This window comes from Mytilus galloprovincialis, chromosome 1 (genome assembly GCF_965363235.1).
Source record: "Mytilus galloprovincialis chromosome 1, xbMytGall1.hap1.1, whole genome shotgun sequence".
Classification (NCBI taxonomy): domain Eukaryota; kingdom Metazoa; phylum Mollusca; class Bivalvia; order Mytilida; family Mytilidae; genus Mytilus; species Mytilus galloprovincialis.
Genome location: NC_134838.1, coordinates 61,034,558 through 61,053,051, shown reverse-complemented (window position 1 = coordinate 61,053,051; position 18,494 = coordinate 61,034,558). Strand labels below are relative to the sequence as shown.

Sequence of the window (18,494 nt, the reverse complement as noted above, 5' to 3'; positions counted from 1 at the left end):
GGTTTTTGAAGGTCGAACGTTGATCTATAGCTTTTAATGAGTTGTCTTATTACAATAATAATACATCTTCTTATTCATATACAGATGATTATAAATTCTTTTTATCAGGCAGCATACACCTTATTGTTTTTTTGGAAATCTATCACGATTGACCCGCGAATCTCCGCCACTTGAACTATTGACGTCATACAACAATCTTTTTTCCATTGTGGCGTCGGATATTTTGCAGTACGACGTCAAAAACTTACGGGAACCTTTGTGATATCCAGTAATGGCGGGAAAATAGTGATAAGGCTATATGTTTCCAATAAAATGGAAAATCTTGGACTAGACGTACTCTCCAAAGGAACATTTATTTTAACATAGTAAAAGAAATAAAATTAAAATAAACTATGTTGGCGCAGGTAACAGCATATATTTAAACAAAGTTTCATCAATAATTTAATGACGAGTTAAAATATACAATAAATAATGAAACTTTGGTACGACAATTGAATCCCCTTCGTGTGTACAACCTGTACAGGTTCATTTTGTTATTGTGAAAGGATCAATTATCTCATTATCTACTGGAACACTAAGTCGAACTTAACGCTTATCATGAAGCCCATATTTCAATCCATATTTAGTATTTACAGAATCAACTTGATTTAAGTGATTACACTTGAAATTTGAAAAAAAACATATTCAGGAACTCACTATAACTGTGAGTACTATTTGATTAGTATTTTGTGTTTGTTGTGATGTTGTTATATTATGATTTTGTGGCTATTATAATCCTAATGAGTTAAGCCACCACCGATTTTTTTCAGTGTATTGTATCGTTGTACTATATTAACACCTTCCCAGGTTTTAAGGAGAGTTGAGCGCTCACAATTATTTTAAATACTTTCAAATTTTGTTATCCAATGATTGTCGTTGGTTGTTATTTTGCATATTATGTTGGTGTTTATTTTGTGTTAGCATAAAAAACACAATCAGACCATCGATTATCTCTTGATTGATTAGATTCATATTTTATACATCAATGGTGTGGTTTACAGTTGAAGATCATGAAGTTTCCATGAATCGCATCGTAGTTGACAAAAGAATGTGCTATTTTGTTAAGAAGACTAGTGAACATTCAACTGCTTCTTTTTAAATAAAATATAACTTAAAAAAAAAAAATATTTACAGTTGCAGGATAAATGCAAACGACTTAATTCCCTTTGACTGCGAAATCTAATAGATTTACAGCAACAGTCAATTATTTATTTGACTGTATATGACACAATTTCTTGAAATTTTGGATTCTCAATGCTCTTCTACTTTGTATTTGTTTAGCTTTATAAAGGATGACATAAAGAAATCAATGAAGGATAAAAAAAAAAAAATTAATTCAAATAGTTTGGGTTTGGGGGATCAAACTTGCCGCAAGTTTTGTTCAATTGAAATTGATTTTATATATATTCGTATTTTTCAATCAATTTTTCCCAAATTAAGTTAAGAGGGGGGTAGGGGTCAGTGAAAAAACTATATGAATTAAGTTTTGTATCCAACATTGAACTTTTGATGTCGTTCCTAAATATTAAGAAACGCGCGTCTGGCGTATTAAATTATAATCCTGGTAACTTTGATAACTATTATAAATGATATAATAGAGAGGTATTAAACACGAGCTGCTGATTTTGATTTATGAATAGTGTTATTAACATTTAACAAATTTAAATAGAATATACTATAAATTCTAGCTGTTACAACATTTGACGGATAGATGCAAATGACTTAATTCCCTTAGACTATGTTTGCAGCCCATGTCAATTTATTAAACGATATTTCTTCCGTTTTGTTGCTAGTGAATTTGTTAATATATTAATAGGTTGTAGTACGCTATCGTAAACTACAAACAATTAATACCTCAAGATACGAGAAGAAGTGAATACAATTGCACGTTTCTGAATGCAAAACCTAACAACAGCCATGACAGACACCGATTAACTTCTTCAAAAAAACTGAAAATAAGTGTAAAAAATCAAGGCTTCAATTATAAGGAAATTTTGTCGTTATAATCATCAGACATGCTTGGAAGGAGTAATTAGGCAAAAGCACTCTTAATAAAGAAAAAAGGTATGAGGATTCATTTATTTTCGTGTGTACCAAGTTTCGTGTATAACATAAAACTTGCATGTTCGTGGCTATTTAATTTCGTGGTATCGTCGAAGTCTGCATACAAGCCTATAGAAATTTTAGTATTCGTTAAACATTTAATTTCGTGCTTCGCCTGTACTGACAAAAGCCACAAACATTGGTATCCAACGAATTATAATGAATCCACAGTACATTTAACATAGAGAAAATTGTTTAGCATTGGAAATAAAGCAGCAAATCATTAGTTCTCCATCTCTGCTGGTTATATTGGATTTTTTCGGACTTTCAAAACACATGACATCAAAAAGAAAAAAAAAAACAATATTTGACTTCGACACAAAATGTGCTTAGCTATTTTATTACATTTCAGTTTACATGTTTAAATACACGTATTAGTTAAATAAATGAAACGGTATTATTATAATTTCTTTGATGGCAATTTGAAGGTCTTGGTAATTTTAATAAAATTTAAAATTTAAAAGTAACTCTATATTAGAATGACTTTCAAACTTGCTCTGTAAATCTTCATTATTTACATTTTATACGATATACTAATTCTTATAACATTTAATAATATTTTGTTCATTACAAGTAAAGACAAAGATTGAATGAATTTGTTCATTTCTTTTTCTCTTCTTTTGTTCTGCAAACTAATACAGGAACATTAGAATGATGAACAAGATAATCACTAACACTCCCTAACAGTGTTCTCCGTAATTTACCAAGACCTCTAGTTCCAGTAATGACCAAAGCGGCGTTTTCTTCTTTTGCAACTCTTAAAATTCCTTCGGCGGGTTTTGATGCTTGGATACTTTTAGCAATGCCTTTTAACTGAAAGAAAATTAGAACTACTGCTATCAGGGTGATTATAATGTGTTGCTTATTTTTTAAAATTGTGAATAAATATTGATATCATTTTTAAGAGAATCACTGACGCTCTCTTAAGGAAATTTTGTTTGATGCATGTCACATTATATATTCTTACAGCCAACATATAAATCTTCACATTTAAATATTGACAAATCCACAGTAAAGGATTTGAAACTTATTGTATTTCCCGAATACAAACTTAAGATGATTTGAAATACTAGCCTGTTGTTTCTATACTCTGGCAAATTTGACACTCTTAATACATTTGCATTTCGTTTTTTTTCTCGATTGTATGACTGTGATAAATGCGGCTGTGTATTGTTGTCTGTCCAACTATGCCTTTAAATCGAATATACCCTGTCCTTTATTAACACCCCTTTAAAGCACACATTCTTTGTTATAACGTATATTCTTCAATGTTGATTTATTTGTTACCTACATGTACAGTTCTAGATTCTTAAATAAAAAATCTATTTTTTCGAAAATTGTTCATATGTATGTAATTAAGACTTATTTGTGTTTCATTTCCAAGTTGTAACACACTATTGAATTTTGCTAATTATTCTTGATTTTGGTTGATGCCTCATGATTTACATGTATACTCATGTTTCTTTCGTCTTCGAAGTCGTTGACAATATGAACGTGGTACACTGAAAGACGCCAGAAAAAACAACAACAGAGAAAGAAGAATATAGGGACGTTTCTATACTTTGAATAAAGCTATTTTGCAAAATATTTGTCATCAGTTTTATTTGATTGAGAGTTATTGTTTCCCTTACTTTAAAAGCTAATGGAATGGTGTACGACCTTAAGCTGTAATAGAGTGTTAAATCGTTCATGTTATTCAATTAATCAACCTCGTGAGAATTAATTATTACTCCCGTATTTCATAGAACAGTCCTTTATTGTCGTTTATTACCGATCTGTTATTCGCCGTATACATCACGACGTTGAACCTTTGAATAAAATAGAAGTAAAACGACCATAAACAATGCTTTTGGTAGTTTTTGATTAACATTGTCAAAACGTTTCATAGATTATTTACGAGACCCTAGCGTGCTTACTAATTATCCAAAGCTAAAAAGTAAATTGGTGTTTTAGGTATTCAAGAGGAAGATGTTCATTTCATGTTATACAAAAATTCGTGTAGTCAATCATTTGAATTGATTACAGTGATATTTCACATGATGTTGATTTTCAAATACACGTTTCTTTGTAGATTGAATATATGTTTGTTGATTTGTTCATGTCTTGGCTTTTTTGATGTTCTTTTAATTTGCGACATTTTGTTTGTCTTCTCATAATATGACATATTTACTATATAGTCAATATAATTATCTTATCATATTAAAGGCAACAAATGTGTTCATTGATAGATAAATGACAAAAAAATATCGACAAAATGCAAAATGCTAAATTCTGGTATAACTGATCAGTTAGAGCCACAAATCAACCATAACTTAATGAAGGTAATCAAACATTTGCAATTTCAACAAGTCGAATTATTTGGTGACATTACTTTCAATCGTTGTAGGCAATTCCCAAACTCTTCGAGCCTAGCTTCCACCTTATGAATTTCGTGATCTAATATAGTTTTGAATGCGTCTACGTCCTCAGGGTTTGGTGCTATCAAAAAATCAAAATAACATAAAATATTATATATTCAATTAATTGTATAACCTCTCCAGTTTTAAATTGATTAAAAGAACATATCTAAAAGTATACATGTCATCAGTTAATAATTCTTATTGTCTAAGTTAAATCCATAGTTGTTTCAGCATTTTCCCTACCATCTTGTCAATCAAACCTGATAATATTTTCCAAATATAAAAACATGAGAATATAGATTTATTTCATCAATTATTGTATTCAGCTATAATTTCGTACGTTTATATATAAATTATAACATATCAAAGATATCTTTCATGATGAATGAATTAATTTATTACAAAAAAGAGAAAAATAATCAATGAAAATAATAAAAACAAATATTGTTTTATTAATATCAAATTAGATCTGAGACATAAAATTGAGAATGGAAATGGGGAATGTGTCAAAGAGACAACAAACCGACCATAGAAAAAACAACAGCAGAAGGTCACAAACAGGTCTTCAATGTAGAGAGAAATTCCCGCACCTGGAGGTATCCCTCAGCTGGCCCCTAAACAAATAAATACTTGTTCAGTGATAGTGAACGCCATACTAATTTCCAAATTGTACACAAGAAACTAAAATTAAAATAATGCAAGACTTACAAAGGCCAGAGGCTCCTGACTTGGGATAGGCGCAAAAATGCGGCGGGGTTAAACATGTTTTTGAGATCTCAACCCTCCCCTATACCTCTAGCCAATGTAGAAAAGTAAACGCATAACAATACGCACATTTAAAATTCAGTTCAAGAGAAGTCCGAGTCTGATGTCAGAAGGTGTATCCACAGAAAAAAAATGACAATAATACATTAATAACAACAGACTACTAGCAGTTAACTGACATGCCAGCTCCAGACTTTAATTAAACTGATTGAAAGATTATGATTTCATCATATAAATATCAGGCACAATCCTTCCCGTTAGGGGTTTAGTATCATACCATCATAAGATATATGAGAAGAACATAACACGTGTCATGCCAATAACTGGTTTTTGAATAAATGTGTTTAGTTCCGATGCAAAGACCCTATAAGTGAATCAATATTAACGCCAAAATATGCAATCTTTAATGACCTGACAACAGTATTGTAACTATATCTCTTCTTAATAAGTCTATTTAAAGGTTTTTTTTAGTTTTTGAGGTGAATACTGACATTTTTGTGCTTTATAAAGAATATTTCCATAAAAAAATTGGATGTGAAATACCTGAACATATAAGAAGTCTGCATGTTGAGCTATATGTACGAATGATGTCTTTATACCGATGATAAAATTTAGTAAATGTTTTTACTAGCTTGTGATATCGAAACCCCTGGTGTAATAATTTTTCAGTAATACATAAATTTCTCTCGTTAAAATCTAAAACATTGCTACATACACGAGCGAATCGTACAAGCTGAGATATATAAACACTGTAAGATGGTGACAAGGAATTGTCACCATCTAAAAATGGATAATTAACGATAAGAAATGAAAAATCATCTCTTTTATCATAAATTTTAGTATTAAGTTTTCCGTTAGTGATATAGATATCAAGATCGAGGAAAAGACAGTGATCATTGTTAGTATTAGCTTTATTCAAAGTAAGTTCAACAGGATTCATTTCTTTAGTATACATACTGAATTCGTCATTATTGAGAGCCAAAATATCATCCAAATATCTAAAAGTATTATTAAATTTGTTTATCAGATGTTATTTCGATGGGTCTTTGCTGACTTTTGTCATAAATTGTAACTCATAGCAATACAAAAACAGGTCTGCAATAAGTGGTGCACAGTTAGTCCCCATTGGAATTCCGATAACCTGACGATATGGAAACTCCAAAGCGCAAAAAATGTTATCTAGTAAAAAGTCAAGGGCATATAGCATCAAAGCATGTCCAATTGACATAGTTTTTTTGTTCATTGCTACTAAAAAATGACCTAAAAGAGTTTGAACATATATATTCACATTCTGACTTTTTAAATGTCCATTTAATTAGGTGTGTGATGTTTTTCTTAATGAGAATGTGAGGCAATGTGGTAAACAGGGTAGAAAAATCAAAACTTTGAACAGATTCAAAATCACCAATATAAGCATTCAATTTATCAAGTACTTCTAACGAGTTCTTGACACTCCAAAAGTAATTAATTCCACTATTTTCGAAGGCATTATTTGAACAATTTATTATCAGGTTTTTGTTTGTACCAAGCGTACAGGTAAGGGGAATAGACAATTTAGAAGTGGAACAATGGCTTGAAGACGAAATAGATCTATATTTGTAAGGTGTTTTGTGTAACTTCGGAACCAATACATAGTTTGGACTTTCATTGTATTTGGTTCAGCTTGTAAAGCGGTAGCTAAAAGTTTATGTTTGTTACAGATGTCGTTTTCTGAAAATGGAGTCAGTTGGAATGTTGGTGAATTAGTAATTTCTTTTTTCAGAACCTCAATGTAAAATTTACGTCAAACAATAATAATATTATTAGCAGCTTTATAGGCCGGGACAAAAACCAATTCCTTGGTTAGTTCTTTTAGTTTATATTTGATACGAGAAATAGGTTCACTGTGGTTATTGTTAATAGTAAAATGTTCTTTAAAATGTTGAATACGTATATCAACTACGTTCATTACTGAATTAAAAAAAAGAGTCCAAAGATTTTTTGTCAGCTTTTTCCCGTTTTATCCATTTCATACAGTAAGTACGGAGCATTGAAGAAATACTCCCAAATTGAATTAAAACTGTAAAATCTGCGAAAATATGAAAAAAGATGATGTGGATTGATAACGAACATGACAACTCACTACGAGAGACCCACTGACACAGAAATTATCAACTATAGGTCTCTACCATTGAGCAAGGGTTATACCGCATTGTCGGCTATAAAAGGTCCCTAAATGACAAATGTAAAACAATTAAAACGAGAAAAACAACAGCCTTATTTAAATAAAAGGAAATGTACTGTTTGACATTCTAGAGAATGATTTCGTTTTGTTTTTTCAACATTTTTAACGATAAAAAAAAAACAAATCCGATAACACTCAGGAGTCGATTTTTCACAAAAACACTTACGACTAAGATTGATCTTAAGTATACAGATTTGTTCATGACTTAATTAAGACCATTGTTAGTTGTAAGTTTATTTGTGAAACCGACTCCTGTACATCCTGCCACCCATGCGTGTCTCGGAAAAACTTGTTAAATGTAGTTTGTTTTACATGTAACAAGTTTTTCGGTTGTCGTTTGTTTATGTGTTACATATTTGTTTTTCGTTCATTTTTTTTACATAGATAAGGCCGTTAGTTTTCTCATTTGAATTGTTTTACATTGTCTTATTAGGGCCTTTTATAGCTCACTATGCGGTATGGGCTTTGATCATTGTTGAAGGCCGTACGGTGACCTATAGTTGTTAATGTCTGTGTCATTTTGGTCTTTTGTGGATAGCTGTTTCATGGCAATCATACAACATTTTCTTTTTTATACATTCGTTTTTCATATTTTCGCAGATTTTACAGTTTTAATTCAATTTGGGAGTATTTCTTCAATGCTTTTTGATACTGAAAGTGATTTATAACAGCAACCACAGGATAGCCGAATTGACTGTTGACAAAACCTACTTTATCGTTTTCAATCTAAGAACCAACGAATATTCTCCAGTATTGATTTTAACGCGTGTCATAAATAGATATGACCGAAAGGAGCTAGATACATGTATTGCGTATGTTTACTACATTGCGACAATATCCTAGCGAACATCATCCCACCAAATAACACATCCTGAGGTCAATATCATGTAAAAGGTGTTAATACTATAGTTCAAGGTCTGAATACCGGAGAACAAATAGAGACAAGAGAAGTTGTTAATGAATTAAACTTTTGAAGTCTTTAAAAAAAAAATAGCAACCACACCATATATTTTAAACACATTTTAATAAATACCCATATTTTGACTATTTTATTTGTCTGTTTTGTTCACACATCGTTGTAAATATAACGGAATTTGGTGAGACTGTTGAAAAATTGAGAGGTTTAGCGCTATAAAATCAGACTCAATCCACCATTTTCTACATTTGAAAATGCCTGTACAAAGTCAGGAATATGACAGTTGTTGTCCATTCTTTGATGTGTTTTGTCATTTGATTTTGCCATGTGATTAGGAACTTTCTGATTAAATTTTCCTCGGAGTTCAGAATGTTTGTGATTTTACTTTTTAAAGATTCATTTTTTTTTAACTTACAATGGTACAGTTCCGAGGAAGAAAGCAATTCGTTCATCTCTACACAATATACCAATATGACGTAGTCATCTGTTTTGTGAACGTTCTTGGTATACCCTGAAATAAAAATGGTTTACATCACTTCATGCAATGACTTAAATTTACACAATATTGAAAGCTGTCTTGCTAGAATATGACCATTGAATAACATGAAAAATTAAATTAAGATATCGTAGCATAACTATAATTTAGCATGCAAACTGTTGACGAGGAATTTTTATCTCGAGATTACATCAGTTTTATTTAACAAATATAGTTCATCACATCGTTGAGAACATTTTTTGTTTTGCAATGATGTTTTATCAATAGTCGTTAGTGTACTATTACCATACGTTTCGTATAAGGCCATAGATAATGGCATATCTATGCATGTCAATAATTTATAACAGGCATTGATGTTGATATCTCTTTTTTATGTGTGTTTTATACAGGATATTCGTTTCTGGCCTGTACTATCGTAAAAATAGAGCAATCACAATCAGATGATTGAATGTTATGGTCATTCAGAAGCTTTAAATTTACAAAAAAGCATTTATTAATATTGGTTAAATATACAAAGAATTAAAACTATTTTCATAGGGACAATTTTGGTTTAAATTTATGTTGTTTTTAAATTTTTATACAAATTTTCGAAATTTCAAAATTAAACAGTTTCTAAAAAATGTTGTTCGTGAGAGTAAAACTGTAGTTCAAATAGGGAAACATATATATATATATATATTTAAATATTGCAGAACAGTACACGACACGGTATGTAAAAAAAAGAAATTAAGTTCCTGTTATGGACAACAAAATGACACCTCCGTTTCATATACTCATTATACCCAGGAAAAATGTAGTTTGTCCTATACACGATGGACACATGTAAGAAGGGAGGATTTACTCTACTTAAATTTTCAATTGCCTTTTAACCAAGTAAGCAGAAAGAAGTATATCATCAAAGTTGAAATCTGAATCAATAAATTATTTGTATGCGCTCTGGAACAAAGTTTTTCACTGTTTAGTACTGGGACATATATAATTAAGAACCATTCTTCAATCCTACTCAAATGCACGCAAAAGCACCTTGCATCAGTACTTTGAAGCACAAATACATTATACAGTGTTACATCTCGAAGACTACTATTTTTGTTTCAAACGACTGAATGTGATTAACTGGTCTTCACTGACGGATAATTTGATATCTTATTGAGCAATTATCTTAGTATTCACATATTTATTTGCATTACCATTACATATTCATGTTTTCTATGTTCTAATTGCGTGGTAATTCCAACATAGGAGGTGTTGAATTACATAATTTGACTTTTAAAGTAAGTTTCATATAGAATATGAGAATTGTGAACATAAGATAGAAGGTATATAAAATGAGTTGTTTTCATGCTTCTTATTTTTATTTTTGAAAAGCGAAGCTGACACAAGTGGTAATTTGACGCTACTGCAATCATCAGATTCTAGTGACTATTGTGCTGGAACAACTAATTTTATTTACCCGGTACTTGCAACCAATATAACACAGAATGATATTCAAAAAATGCTTCATATACAATTTTATATTCATGTCGTGAAGTCATTTTTCAAGGAAAACATACAGAGGAGACAACAAAGGAAATTGTAGAATACCTCATACATATTGATTATGTATAAACTAATTTGCACTGAATATTAAACTAGATTAGAAACTATTCTCCACGGCAGAAACCTTATAGTTGAATGGGGTCATCAATACATATATAAACTCGATCGTCGATAACGAAAAAGTATTTTACTCGTCGATATTTTAATATTTACATAGTGTGAAACGTAAATTTGATCAAAAGTAAGGATGATTCTAAGTAAAGACTTAGAACACAACATTTCTTTCAAGCAGTTTTCAAATTAAAAACGACAGTCCATTTGCAAACTGTCGACTGATATTGCATCAAATATAACCCATCTAATTTGATATACAAGATAAAACACCACATCAGCATTTAATTCATACTGTAAACGTTGCTTTGTGCAGCGAATGAGGAACTTCGGTACAAGAACAAAATCAATAGGCTTTAAATCAGAATACTTATGTATCAATATTTGATATTTCAGGCATACCTGTGTTATTTTTATTCGTTTTTTAACATGGTTTAGACGATGAAAATGACGCGTCGAAAATCTTTTAAGATAACATGCTATAACTATTTCTTTCATGTGCAATACGTATCATATGTTGGATAGAGACCTATTCCTATTTAATCCTCTTCCAATTAATTCTTTTGAAATAAAATTCAAGAACTTTAGCCTATGTACAAAATGTAATCCTTATTACATGCAACTTATGACTTATGACAAAGAATATCAAAAGTTAATTTGTATTGTATAGATTAGATCAATAATAATGAACAATATGGAACTCTAGAGTATATCGTAGAGATTATCATCTAAGGTAAACTTAAACACAAATTACATTCTTCGACGTCCCTTGAATATCTTTTTCAAGGTATTGGTTCTGAGTGTCAGTGTACTATAAAAACAAGTGTCTGTTGTATCAATACGCTCCAGTAGATAAATTCGTATATTTATTTATGTCAATATCGCATGAACGATATTTCACTGGTGTCTTTTTAAGATATTTTATCAGACACATATCTCATTCTGACCATTTTTATCTAAGAAATATAGCACACTCTAGTGACTGAGACACTGGGGTAGGGTGAGGTTTTACAGAGCCATTACCCAGTTTTGTGCCGAGTACAACAAAAGTTGATATTTTTCTGACATTGACCGAATATTGCTTTTATACTGCAACTTGAATAAATAAATTGATAGCTATTTAAATTGTAGTATTAATATGATTTATAAGACGAATGATAGCTAGTTTGAAATCTACATATGAGCAGCGTAATTGTTTCATAGTTCAAGATATAAACACAAAAAACAAAAGTATGAATAATCACGGTTTTGTATATTATAGGTCCTCTGTCAAATGTGAATAATTTTCTTAACCCGAAACATGATTTCGATTCTTTACTTATAACTGTAATTAATCACAAACTAACACAGAGGACTATCAATATTTTTTATTTTACTTATTTGTAGGAAACTGATAATCATTATTATTCACTGAAATAAATTCATCATAGATACCAGGATTCAAATTTTATATTTACTCCAGACGCGCGTTTCGTCTACAAAAGACTCATCAGTGACGCTCGAATTAAAAATGTTTAAAAGACCAAATAGCTATCGAGTACGTAGTTGAAGAGCATTGAGGACCAAATATTCCTAAAAGTTTTACCAAATACAGCTAAGGTAATCTATACCTGAGGTAGAAAAGCCTTAGTTTTTCAAATTCTTAGTTTTGGTAACAGTTAATTTATAATTATGAACATATCAATGATAACTCAAATCAACACAGAAGTGCTGACTACTAGGCTGGTCATACCCTCGGGGAAATAAATATCCACCAGCAGTGGCATCGACCCAGTGGTTACAAATAAACTCATCATAGATTCCAGGATTAAAATTTTATATTTACGCCAGACGCGCGTTTCGTCTACAAAAGACTCAACAGTGACGCTCGAATTAGAAAATGTTTAAGAGGCCAAATAGCTATAGAGTACGAAGTTGAAGAGCATTGAAGACCAACAATTCTTAAATGAACTCTTGTTATTGCATCTGTATCTGGAATTGTCACACCTCTTATGATAATATACAACTGCGACATTTAACAGTTCTTATCTTTAATAATCCTTATTACAGTTTTTATCAAATTAAGTCACAATATTGTACATAAATTTAAGGGTACAAATAAGGATATGTTATGTATCAAATCCAGATGAATCAAGTTAATACGCATGCCTTGCTAAACAAATAAGTGCGTGGTGCGAAGAAAATTAATATGACGTATATGTGTGTAGGACCCTGAACCAAGATAGTACTCCCGACCGCGATATTGAAGTTGAAATACGACGGTTTGACGTTGAAGTGCATTTTTGTCATGTTGAAGAACGATGGCGACATTCGGAAGCTATCTTGGTGTTTGCTACGCCAAAGTGCGATGATGACAACGCTGAAGTGTGGTGGATTACATAAACTATATTTTCAATGATTTTCATATCTATATATGTAGACGTCACTTTAAATTGTTCATAAGGGGGATATATGTATATACTTTCAATACTATGGGAAATGGATGAAAACAACAAGGGGAAGAGGGTAAATGTTACCTTCTGTGATGGACTTTTTATTAAAATGTGTTTGTAGACGTATGATGGAGGGTGGCCTTCTGTGAATACATATGTATCCACAGACTCTCCTAAATATAATATAACGGTAAACGAGAAAATTATAAGTGTAACAAAATAAAGAAAAATGCTAACGCAGAATTATATTCATAATCAGATATTTAAAGAGGACGATCTCTCATTAAGTATGCAGCTGTAACTTATGACATACATAGATAATGCAAATTTGTATACTAACTATGAAACAAATACACCGTTAATATAAATTGCACATCTGTAGATTGAAAACTATCACGCGTTATATAATCCCTCGCATATCAACGATCGGACCATTGCACGTCGATGTATACCATTGCACATCAGCGTGACCATTGCATTTCTGTGTTCTTATCCCACTTCTGAGTCCTTACTGAAAAACAAACTCTGACATGATTTCATAATTGATATATAAAAGTAACATAGATAACCGAGAATAAAGATAGTCTGAAATTAAAAAGTCAATTATTCCTTTTTCTTTTATTTTATAGCCGGTAAAAAAAAATATATGGTTGCTAAGGACTTTTATGTTCCTAACAACTCGTTGCTATGAACAAAAATCATCCCTAAGGATAAAAATATTCTTTCCAGTGTTTAAAATGTTAATTACAAACTAATTATAGTCTTTGAAGATAAAAAAATAAGTGATTGCTAAGGACTTCTATGTAGTTGCTAGAGACAAAATGTCATTTTCAGTATAAAGACATTCATATTTATATTATATATACATAATATAGCCTTTCTTAGTTCAAAAATATATGGTTGCTAAGGTGTTTTCTAAGTATATGGACCTCTAACCTTGACCTAATTTTATAGATCTTATTATGCTGAACATTTTTGCAATTCAAAGTTTCTTTCTATCTCTAACCTCTCTTGAGTAATAAGCAAAAAATCATCATTTCGGAGCCGAAAAAAATGTTTTGGTGCCCTAGGTCCATAATAGTTGGTCCAATAATTTTGAACCCAACATAACAAATGTAGATTTTGCCAAGACACGCATTTTCTAATTTACATTTTATCAGCCATCCTTTACAGTTATTGCGTAAATTCGATAACAAGGTAAGGTCAAAATCTAGGTCATGACCTTAACGTTTGACCTTAGGTTAATTTTCATGGTCACGTGAATTGATGATCATTAATGGAGATGCAAGGTGGCTACAACTTACGGTTTCTAAGGTTTAGTTGCCAACCGACATTGGTTAATTTTGATGATTCGTTGATTTTTTTCGATCCAAATGTAACGAAGAACCAAGGTAAGCTTCTGAACAAAATCTATCCTTCGTTTTTTTTCTACCTATTATTGTTATAGAGTCTACATAGTGTATGGGGAGATAACCACTATAAAGGAAATGTGACGAGGTCGTGCCCTAACCACAAGATAGCTTTTGGTTAACCGATACTAGCTACCTAATATCATTTTAACATGTCGCGTACCTTTTTTGGAAAATGCCGTTAAAGTTAGGCGGAAAGAATAATGATAATCAGAAGATATACAGTAAGATATTTCCTTATAGTGAAAGGAAAGACCTTAATAACATGAACTGTCAGTTTTATATAATGACAAAACACGCAACCGACGGACACTATCTTGATTATTAGTTAACAACTTTTATAGTTTATATACAGAATGCAACAATACATCAATACAGCTTGACATATATATAATATTTATGTTTCATTTTTTTCCCGTCTTGCTCGTAGATGTAATCCATAGATTCGTTTTGGTTTAACAAAATGATGGATGGTGTTTTACTTTAAAGATACAAAGAATACCTCATTGATTGATCAAATGTTCGCCTTCTTAATCTATAGTACCATTCCAGTCTTCGAGTAACCTAGTTTTAAATGTTTTGATAAAAAACTACTTTTTAATTTAAAGAAAATTCGCCATAACCCTTATAATTATAACTTATCAGAAAAGTCTATTAATTTGCAATAGATAACAAACTGCACAAATAATATTTATAAATGTAATTAAGTAAGTTTCTTTTTACAAAATATGATGGCAAATGGAACAAGAAAAATCAGTATTTTCCAATTTTTAAATCACTAAATTGACTAATCGACCAACGAATATAACACTAAAGCAAATATAATCTCCCTTAAAAACTGAAAGTATTTAGGGGATAATGAAAATACTGCGCTACGCTCCTTGAACATGTTGAAAAGGGACAGCACAAGCGTATTCAAGTATGTCTGACATCTAGGTGAACAAAATCTATCCTTCGTTTTTTTTGTACCTATTATTGTTATAGAGTCTACATAGTGTATGGGGAGATAACCACTATAAAGGAAATGTGACGAGGTCCTGCCCTAACCACATGATAGCTTTTGGTTAACCGATACTAGCTACCTAATATCATTTTAACATGTCGCGTACCTTTTTTGGAAAATGCCGTTAAAGTTAGGCGGAAAGAATAATGATAATCAGAAGATATACAGTAAGATATTTCCTTATAGTGAAAGGAAAGACCTTAATAACATGAACTGTCAGTTTTATATAATGACAAAACACGCAACCGACGGACACTATCTTGATTATTAGTTAACAACGTTTATAGTTTATATACAGAATGCAACAATACATCAATACAGCTTGACATATATATAATATTTATGTTTCATTTTTTTCCCGTCTTGCTCGTAGATGTAATCCATAGATTCGTTTTGGTTTAACAAAATGATGGATGGTGTTTTACTTTAAAGATACAAAGAATACCTCATTGATTGATCAAATGTTCGCCTTCTTAATCTATAGTACCATTCCAGTCTTCGAGTAACCTAGTTTTAAATGTTTTGATAAAAAACTACTTTTTAATTTAAAGAAAATTCGCCATAACCCTTATAATTATAACTTATCAGAAAAGTCTATTAATTTGCAATAGATAACAAACTGCACAAATAATATTTATAAATGTAATTAAGTAAATTTCTTTTTACAAAATATGATGGCAAATGGAACAAGAAAAATCAGTATTTTCCAATTTTTAAATCACTAAATTGACTAATCGACCAACGAATATAACACTAAAGCAAATATAATCTCCCTTAAAAACTGAAAGTATTTAGGGGATAATGAAAATACTGCGTTACGCTCCTTGAACGTGCTGAAAAGGGACAGCACAAGCGTATTCAAGTATGTCTGACATCTAGGTAAAATAAAAAAAAACATCGATTAATTTGTAGGTTTTATTTAGTATGAGTTGGTTCAGATAGCTTAGTTTCTAGCAATTATGAAGTGATAATATATTTAAGAAATGTCTCCAGATACTGTTGAACTTTTGTTTTATAAACTGACGATTTATGTGGTATTTACCAGGATAATATGTTATGTCTTATCGTTTGTAGTCAACATAATTATAAAATTGTCCTTTCATAACATCATTGTCATTTAAACTGGTATACTGGTATAAAGTTCGAAATTGCATGTTAGTGACGTAGGCGCGTCCCTGTTTTGTGATATCCAGTGGTATATGTCATTGACGGAATATGTTCGTTATTGTTCTGCGGTTTGCATGTTGTACCCACTAAAACATTATTTTTTTGTCTGTTTTCTTTGCGATGAATGGTCTTATGTGTGTTTATGCTGTATTTATGTCACATTATGTTGCTATTTAACGATATTTATTTTAACATCGTCGTAAAGCGGAAGTTTTTGTTAGTTATCAAACCATGTTCAAACCACATTTTTCATTAAATGTCAAGAAACAAGTCAGGAATATGGCATTTGATATCAAATAGTTTGTTTTCTCTCAATCGAGTTATGCCTTTTAAACACCGGTTTACTATTGTTACATTTAGATAATAGTTGCCTTTAACAGTAAAGAATATAATGTGATGATAGGACAGATAGCAGTACGAGTTACTTCACAAAGTTGGAAATTGAAAACTTATATAAACAAGGACAGTTTTCTCAATTACTCAAAGGACACTATGCTTTATCAATAAACATGTCGATTTTTGCACTATTATGAATTTGTAAAATTAATGATATAAATGGTATATTTACAAATAAAGAAGCTTTTGGTAAACATAGTATCTATCTTAGTCAGATTTACCGCACTCACTGTTTTTCAAAAAATAGTGTCGCCATCAATTCTATACTAAAATTATGGAAACAACTGAATAGACTTCATTAGCTACTTACGATAAATCTTTGACCAAATGATATAATCTATCTATTACATTGCTTTTCTTATCATAGTAATGCAATTTTAGAATATCTCGGTATAGATCAAAATCAAATCTCAAGACACTGATACTTCATTTCACAACAAAAACATCACAAACAAAGCTGTGTAAACTGTTCAAATAGAAGAAACAAATATTTTCTGTGAACATGTTCATAGTATTCAAACATACAAAGACTCATTCATTTATAAACGCTAGATGCACAGTTTCACTGACATAAAAACGAATAGAAGGCTAATTAAGAGTGCATTTCTTTCTAACACAAACGATACAAACGGCTAAGCGCGCACATGTTTTGATCTTTTGTTTTTAACATACGTTTGCAAAGTTTACTTAAACTTTGACAAACTATGCACTCGCTAGAAATGCCTTTAAAGTTTGTCGTTCATCGTTTGTTAGTACAAACACTACATGTGTTTCTAAATTTAACCTGATTAAACGACGTATTTGTTTTTACGTTTGTAAAAAAAGTATGTTTACCAAAAACATGTACATGCATTATTGAAAGTTCAAACAGGGTCAATACACACTGATTTAACGATGTATTTTTTATATTCTTCTCATATATGTTATGATAGTATGATACTAAACCCCTCAAGGGGAGGATTGTGCCTGATATTCATATGAAGAAGACATAATCTTTCAATCAGTTTAATTGAAGTCCGGAGCTGGCATGTCAGTTAATCGCTAGTAGTCTGGTGTTATTTATGTATTATTGTCATTTTGTTTATTTTCTTTGGTTACATCTTCTGAAATCAGACTCGGACTTCTCTTGAACTGAATTTTAATGTGCGTATTGTTATGAGTTTACTTTTCTGCATTGGCTAGAGGTAAAGAGGGAGGGTTGAGATCTCACAAACATGTTTAACCCCGCCGCATTTTGCGCCTGTCCAAAGTCAGGAGCCTATGGCCTTTGTTAGTCTTGCATTATTTTAATTTTAATTTTGTGTGTACAATTTGGAGTTTAGTATGGTGTTCATTATCAATGAACCAGTATATATTTGTTTAGGGGCCAGCTGAAGGACGCCTCCAGATGCGAGAATTTGCATTAAAGAGCTGTTGGTGACCTTCTGCTGTTATCTGCTCTATGGTCGGGTTGTTGTCTCTTTGGCACATTCCCCATTTCCATTCTCAATTTTATTTG

At 31.1% G+C, this 18,494-nt stretch overlaps 1 protein-coding gene across 1 annotated transcript in view; it reads right to left on the bottom strand.

Annotated features, from left to right (window-relative positions):
• Positions 1-2,448: 2,448 nt before the first annotated feature.
• LOC143083980 (universal stress protein YxiE-like) overlaps positions 2,449-18,494 on the bottom strand; it is a 33,515-nt gene continuing 17,469 nt past the window's right edge. The window contains exons 2-4 of the mRNA XM_076260422.1: positions 8,862-8,957; positions 4,514-4,620; positions 2,449-2,955 (exon numbers count right to left, since the gene is read on the bottom strand). Coding sequence (XP_076116537.1) covers positions 2,743-2,955; positions 4,514-4,620; positions 8,862-8,957 — 416 coding nt within the window. The 3' untranslated portion in view covers positions 2,449-2,742. The remainder of the gene's footprint in view (positions 2,956-4,513; positions 4,621-8,861; positions 8,958-18,494) is intronic.